At 55.4% G+C, this 7,339-nt stretch overlaps 1 protein-coding gene across 2 annotated transcripts; it reads left to right on the top strand.

Moving 5' to 3' along the window:
• The first annotated feature begins 298 nt into the window (after positions 1 to 298).
• Positions 299 to 6,808, top strand: TMEM18 (transmembrane protein 18). 2 transcript variants are annotated; one of them, XM_043453620.1, is made up of 5 exons: positions 299 to 453; positions 1,757 to 1,877; positions 3,064 to 3,118; positions 4,286 to 4,379; positions 4,463 to 6,808. In XM_043453620.1, the coding sequence occupies exons 1-5, from the start codon at positions 397 to 399 to the stop codon at positions 4,565 to 4,567; spliced, it is 432 nt and encodes a 143-aa protein (XP_043309555.1). In that variant the 5' UTR covers positions 299 to 396; the 3' UTR covers positions 4,568 to 6,808. The 2 variants fall into 2 exon arrangements, with proteins under 2 accessions (XP_043309555.1, XP_043309556.1); XM_043453621.1 differs by having other exon boundaries at positions 305 to 453; positions 1,760 to 1,877.
• The last annotated feature ends 531 nt before the right edge of the window (positions 6,809 to 7,339 follow it).

Below are 7,339 nucleotides of genomic sequence, written 5' to 3' on the forward strand. Positions count from 1 at the left end.
GAACCCTCGGACAGAGGGCTTCTGTCCGCAGAGGCAGAGTCGGAGCACTGACGCGACTTGGCGCGCTCACACGCCACAAAACCAGAGCCCGCACCCAACCGCTGTGGAGAAAACCCCGGCGTCTGCCTGTTTATCTACCTCATATTACTGCAACGCCACGGAATACCGCGAGATTTGGGACCAGTACGCGGCACTACAGATATCGCGAGATGGAGGGGTGCCTCCCTGCCTGCCTGCCTGCCTGCCTGCCTCCCTGCCTCCCTCCCACTTCCAGGCACAGTAGGCCTCGCGACAAGTGGGAGATCTCGCGAGAGGACGTTAAAGGACTTCCTTATCCTATCCAGGAGGGGCGGGAAGACGAAAAGGTGGTGGTGAGGCTGGGTCTTTCTGGGGGCGATGCCATCCGCATTCTCAGTCAGCAGGTTTCCCGTCAGCATCCCCGCCGTGATCACGGTAACTCGTCCCCTCCTTGTCCGCCAGTTCGGCCGCTGGCGCTAAGGCGGGGCTCGGAATTTTCCAACAAGGATGCCCGCGGCGCCTGACGGGGCGTTCCGGGGCGGGGCCTGGAGGGGCGGGGCCCGGGTGTGGGGCGGGGGCCCGGTAGGGGCGTGATTTCAGGTGCGCGGGGCCCGGGCTAGGGGCGGGGTGTTCTAGGAAGGGGCCCCCCCGGTGGGCGGGGTTACTGCGGGGCGCCAGGAAGGAGGCCGATCTGGGCTTGGATGCGAACACCCGCAGTGGGCAAGTGGCAGGCGCGGGTCTCGCCTCCAGCCCTTTACCCGCGGGGGACCTGAGCCTCCGAGAGGGGGGTCCTAGTTTAGGGGTGCGGACCAGCCACCCCTAGAGTTTAGCAGACCTGAAGTCTAGCGCTGTTTGGAGGGCAGCCCAGATTTTCTGAGGCTTTAATCACTGGTCTCAGTTCAGTTCTGTCGCTCAGTCGTGTCCGACTCTTTGTGACCCCATGAATCGCAGCACACCAGGCCTCCCTGTCCATCACCAACTCCCGGAGTTTACTCAAACTCATGTCCATCGAGTCGGTAATGCCATCCAGCCGTCTCATCCTCTGTCATCCCCTTCTCCTCCTGCCCCCAATCCCTCCCAGCATCAGGGTCTTTTCCAATGAGTCAACTCTTCGGATGAGGTGGCCAAAGTACTGGAGTTTCAGCTTCAGCGTCAATCCTTCCAATGAACACCCAGGACTGATCTCCTTTAGGATGGACTGGTTGGATCTCCTCGCAGTCCAAGGTCAAGAGTCTTCTCCAACACCACAGTTCAAAATCATCAATTCTTTGGCGCTCAGCTTTCTTCACAGTCCAACTATCACATCCATACATGACCACTGGAAAAACCATAGCCCTGACTAGACAGACCTTTGTTGGCAAAGTAATGTCTCTGCTTTTTAATATGCTCTCTAGGTTTAGGGAGCTGGAAATAGGAGTTGTAGCCTTACCTCCACGGGGACCGGGTGCATTCCAGAACCAGGCTTCCCTGGCTTCCCTCCCAGAGTGGAAGGTCCTTCAGTTCCCCAGCCTGAAGCTGTGCTTGACAAACAGTGAAGCCCTCAGTGCTGTGTGGATGGCCCTCCAGGGACATGAGTGACAGTCCCTGGGTGGGGGTGCACATTTCCCCTCCCTTCCCCTCCCGATCCCGTGTCCTGTGAAGCCTGGTGGGCGCTCTGGGCATGCTCAGAGAAGACTGCATGTGAAGCCTGGCCCCAGTGCGAGTGGACCCTGACGAATTTCTGCTGTGTGTCCACCAGCAGACGGACTGGACGGAGCCCTGGCTCATGGGGCTGGCTGTCTTCCACGTGCTCTGCCTGCTGTTCACCTGCTTCTCATCCCAGAGGTACAGGCTGCAGGTGGGGCACTTCCTGTGCCTGGGTGAGTAGAATCAGCAGTCTTGCAGCTCAGGGTTCAGATCACTGTGATCTGGGTGTGTGTGGGGGGGGCGGTTGTGTATGTGTGTGTGTCAGATCGCTGTGATCTGGGTGTGGGGGGGTTGTGTATGTGTGTGTGCCAGATCGCTGTGATCTGGGTGTGTGTGTGGGGGGGGGTTGTGTGTGTGTGTGTGTCAAATCGCCGTGATCCGGCCTTGTGTGTGTGGGTGTTCTCTCTGCAGCCTCATGATGTGTAAAGCATTTGTAAGGCCACTCCACCCTCCTGTCTGTGTTCTACTTTAATTTCAGGCCACTCCTGTATTTCACTCTTTGTTCCTATAAAGTTCATTTTGGATATTGTACCTACCGTGCTCCCAGGAGGGTGCTCAATACTGGTGACACAAATAGGAGCTGTGTTTGCCGAGACGCTGACTCTGTAAATGGGGCTCCCCTCTGTGGGTTTAGCTTCTCAGCTTTCTCTGGGAGGTGCACACAGGGAAGAAATTATAAGATCCACAGTATAAGATCTGTGCGTATAAGATCCACCGAGATTCAGAGAAGGAACAGGGTTGTGTGGAATCATTGAGAAAAACTTAATGAAGAAAATGAAGTCCTGGTGTGGGGTGTAAAAAGAGAGAAAATCTGTTTTTACAAATAACAGGTGTCTGGCCCAGGCCAGCACGTGGGGCGAAGGCACCAGTGAGAGCACCAGGGCGACAGCCGGTGTTGGGTCAGCTGTCAGAGAAGTGCGTGTCTGATGTTGTCGGGTTAGAAGTATGTTCATATAGGAAGGGTGGGCCAGGGCCTCAGAGGCTAGGCCGGGCTCTTAATCTTGCAGCCATCGGGAAGACACTGAAGATTTTGCTGGTAGTTTAACAAAATACAAAATCTCATCTTAAAGGTGATGTTTCAGTTGGCTGTGTGCAAGGCAGGAAATCCAGACAGGAGGTTATCCGGGGGCAGGCGTGAAGCCCAGAGCCTGCGTCGCAGTGAGAAATAGTGCGCCCGGCGGGGAGGACGTTCCTTCCGGTCTGTGAGGGGCCTTCGTGAGGAGCGTGAGGGTGGGCTGGGCAGATAGGCTCGCGAGCTGCGTAGCGCGGCCTTGTTTTATGTTTGAAGTGTCCTGTTCAGAAGGACGTGTAGGCCGCGGTGGTCGGCCGTCCTTCTCAGCCGGGGTTCTTTCTCCTCAGTCACCTTGGTCTACTGTGCCGAGTACATCAATGAAGTGGCGGCGATGAACTGGAGGTAAGCGGTCCTGGGCACGTGGACGGCATCTGAAACCACCCTGTCAGCTGTAGGGCACCCTCAGGCGGCATGCAGCTCTTGTTTACAAAGGCCCCCGCCCTGCCCTGCCCCAGGCTTCTCCACTGTGAGACCAGGTGGTGGTCGCTGCCCAGAAGCGCTCTTGTCCGGGATGGGAGCGCGTGACCCGCCCATGTTTACTTGGTTTCCTCGGTCCTGAAAACGCTGGTTCCCAGTTTCCGGGACACCAGCCGCTCCCTCCTTGCCTGTGTGTCCTTCCCCGCGCACACGCCTGGGTGGCCAGGTCCCTGTCCAGGGAACACACTTCCCCAACCCGCACACCTTGCAGATCCACTCCCCAGTCCTCTGCCCCTCGGGGGTCGCAGCTTCTCCTTCTGCCTTCTCAGGTCAGGCAGGAATCCTCGGGAGGCTGACACAGCCGGGGAGGGGAGCACAGCACCCCCAGCACCGCCCCTCCCTGGAGATGATGCCGCCCAAGCTGCGCCCTGCTTCCCGGGCCTGCCTGCCCTTGGCCTGACTCCAGGGCTCTGCAGTCACGGCCCCAGCCCGGCGCTCCAGGCCCTGCTGTTGGGTGCGGAGCCTGCCCTCTGCCTACACCTGGCCGTTCTTCCCCACTTTGCTTCCTGTTTCTAATCAGGACGCGTGCCTCCCGACCAGCCCTCAGTGGCCTGGGCCCCGCCCTGCAGGGCTCTGCGCCCTGTGACCCAGAGCTGCGCTGCGTGACTGAGTCAGTGACCTGAGTGTCTGTCATCCATGAGACCCTGGAGGGCAGCCTGGTTTGGCCATGCTGCCCTGCCCCCAGGGAGGCCCTGCCCACATTGCTCACCCCCCGGAGGCCTTGGGTGTAGGCCGTTGCTCTCACCCCTTCAGAGGGGCCGGAGTTGTCCCTCCGCAGGGTTAGGAAGGTCACATCTGACGTGGGACTGTGCGCTCTCCCCTAGTGCAATGGCGATTCTGACCACCTCGTCCTCCTGTGCTCAGAGGCTCCTGCTGGGGTCCCGGGTGGTGCGGGAGTGGGGGTCCTGGTGGTCCAGGGGGGGCCGTCCTGCCCCCAGTGAGGGGTGGGCTTGCCGAGACGCCGTGAGCTAGAGAAGGTGGCAGGAATGCCGTTTGTGCCACCCGGTAACCTGTAAATCTTTCTTAAAACAGATTGTTCTCCAAACACCAGTATTTCGACTCGAGGGGCATGTTCATCTCCCTCGTGTTCTCCGCGCCGCTGCTGCTCAACGCCCTGGTCATCGTGGTACGTGCTTCACGGGCTTCCCCTGCCGTCCTCCTCCTCTGACACAGGTCCAGTTGTGACCGCGTCTGCACGGTTCTTTCCAGGTCCTGTGGGTGCGCAAGACCCTGGCGGTGATGACCGACCTGCGGAGCTTACGGGAGCAGAGGAGGGCTCGGGCGCGGGGGCGGGTGAGGCCCAAGGAGGAGTGATCACTCCACTCCGGCTCCGAGCAGCCTGCTGTCTGCACAGGCGTCTTCTCAGCCCCTGGAACACACACACACTGTTGGGACGGATGCAGCCTCCTGCTCCCTGGGCGCACGCCGGGCCCGAGGGGGCCCCCATCTCTCCAGTTAAACTGGGCAGACAGCAGCGCAGGGCTTTCCCGAGGCCGCGTGTCCACAGCCCCACCCCGCTCCGTGCCTGGTGTGAGCTATCAGATGCCCCGTCCGCCTGGAGACAGCGCCTGAGCGAGGGGCAGTGCCGCCCACGCCTGGGCAGACCCACCACCCCAGCCACCCTGGTCTGTCTGCTCCGTGGCGGCCTCTCCGGGTGGTGTGGCCACTGGACAGAACACGAGGGGCCACCTTCTTTCTGTCCAGTTAGAGACGTCAGGGTCCATGGAGGCGGCGGTTGGATGAGCCCCTGGCGTTGTTTTCAGGAGGGAAAGTCACAAGTAAACAGTTCCTATGGCAAATACAAAAACTGACTGTATTTCTGTGTTTCACCTTCTTTGTCCCCTTGGTGCCCTGGGACGGGCGCTCTCAGGGTCCCTGGAGCAGGCGCCCTGTCTCCGAACAGACTTCTCTACGGGAAGCTCGTGGATCCCGTCCCCTCTGGAGCTGCAGCTGGGGGCTGACAGGTGAGCAGAGGGCCGCCTGCCCGAGCACAGCCCTCAACAGGCACGATGCTGTTGGCTCCTGGTTTGGGTCTGAGAAGGTAGTTTGTGCATGGTTATCATAATTTTAACAAGTTAACTGAAATATGGTTGGATGGCATCATGGACTAGATGGACATGAGTTTGAGCAAGCTCTGGGAGTTGGTGAAGGACAGGGAAGCCTGGCATGCTGCAGTCCATGGGGTCATAAAGAGTCAGACATGACTGAGCAACTGAAATGAAACATACTTTTCAAATTTCAAAAAATAGTATTTGTTCATATGAAAGTGTTTATATTTAGAAGTTCAAAAGGTGACACTTTGAGAGATTATGAAATTACATTTTGAATCCAGATAAATAAATTTTTTATAGATGGTTACAAACTCTTAGTAGAGAAACTATTTCCTGAATTTTGACATTAGTTTTAGAAGTAAGTTGAACTTCCTGGAGTAGAAAACAGCAACCCACCCCAGTATTCTTGCTTGGAAAATTCCACAGACAGAGAAGTCTGCTGGGCTGCAGTCCTTGGGGTCACAGAGAGTCGGCCACGACTGAGTGGCTGGTCTGTGTGCACAGAACCTCCTCAGTACATCTTGGGTTTTTAACCTGACATTGTTTCCAGTCCGTCCTTGATCTCTTCATCTTCTGTATTGAACATTTTAAAAATTGACTTAAAAAACAGCACGTCACGTGAAGTCAGATTTTAAATTCATCACACCTGATGGCATGCCTCTTTGTGCGTTTCTGAGAATTACCAGTTCAGGGTGTTATAGTGGTATCCTGGCTTCAGAGGAGTCTACTGCGTCCTGAGTAATCCTCTGAGTGCAGGACTGAGCCGGCCGGTTCCCTGTGAGCCCAGACGGTGGCTGGTCCCCTGCAGACCTGCAGTCAGGCCGGGCCCCGGGGACAGGACGCACAGGTGGAGCATCCTGGCCTCGGCCCCGCGGAAGCCAGGGAGGTTGTGGGGGTATTTGCAGTGTCTGATTATTCAGTTTGTCTTCATGTGGGACTGACTGAATCGCAGTTTCCCTGTGATAATAGTGTAATAATATGGTTAACTTTGGTGTTAATGACTCATCAACCTAATGACGTGGCATGGGCCTTTTCATTCACTGGTGTGTGCAGTCTGTTTTGGAATAGTTAACGTTTTGTTTTCGCAAACACAAACTTCTACTTTTTAACTGTTTCTAGTAAGTTCATATTCAGAGGCTTAAATTGCAGTATTAACGAATATTTCTCTGTCCTCCTGCTTGGGGACGTCCTACAAGCCAGAATTGTGCCAGACCCTTGAGCACTTTATCTGAAGTGTGCAGTGTGTGGCCCCCTTTAGAGGGTTTTGGGTGCATGAGCTCGCTATGTTGGGGGATCTCTTGGTCGGTGAAGGAAGGCACATCCCCAGTCATGGCCCTCTGTGGTCCCGTGTCACCCCAAAGCTTGAGCAAAAGGGTGTGGATTTGGAGCCAGAGAAGGGTTCCTGGTTCTGTTTGCATCTGATGTACGTTTGTGTGAGTGAAACCATAAAATATTTAAACAGCCAACATCTACATGAAATAAAGAAGCAAAACTGTAAAGATGACGCTGTGTCTGTGGCTGTTTTGAGCAAACTGCACTTAGCTTGTTGGTCACTGCCGCATCCCTGCAGCTCAGCAGGTGTCCATGGATGGGACGCCAGGGCCATGGTCTCTTGCTGACAGGTTTGCCTGCTGAGAATCGTGCAAATCATGGGAGACGGAAAGAAGGCGTTGCCGGGAAGTTACTCAAGACAGGCTTTTTGCTCTTTAAATTATGTTCTGCAAGTTGTGACTGATACAGTTATTTAAACAAAATAGTAGATTCAGTGTAAGTGAAGTCAGATTTGAGTGTTGAAGTTACAATCATTTAATGGTAAAAGTTGCAAAATTAAAGTAAATTCAGGTAGTTTATATTTTGACAGTATAAAAGTTTAAGAATGTCTGAAAACATGCTTGGTGTATTATATGAAGATTTAAAATTCTGACATAATTTAATAAATGTGTGGGGGCTTTGTTCCCTTTTTGCAGCAGAACGCCCAGTCATCACCTCACTTTTGTGGCTGATCGCCTGCTTGGGTTGGGTTTTATGACCAGGG

Source organism: Cervus canadensis, chromosome 30 (genome assembly GCF_019320065.1).
Source record: "Cervus canadensis isolate Bull #8, Minnesota chromosome 30, ASM1932006v1, whole genome shotgun sequence".
NCBI classification, from domain to species: domain Eukaryota; kingdom Metazoa; phylum Chordata; class Mammalia; order Artiodactyla; family Cervidae; genus Cervus; species Cervus canadensis.

What these genes read in the sequence shown, in the direction of transcription:
- TMEM18 (XM_043453620.1), top strand. Translation starts at nt 397, where the DNA reads ATGCCATCCGCATTCTCAGTCAGCAGGTTTCCCGTCAGCATCCCCGCC. An exon ending in GCATCCCCGCCGTGATCACG is followed by an intron (nt 454 to 1,756) that starts GTAACTCGTCCC and finishes TGTGTCCACCAG; the next exon opens with CAGACGGACTGGACGGAGCC. An exon ending in TCAACGCCCTGGTCATCGTG is followed by an intron (nt 4,380 to 4,462) that starts GTACGTGCTTCA and finishes GGTTCTTTCCAG; the next exon opens with GTCCTGTGGGTGCGCAAGAC.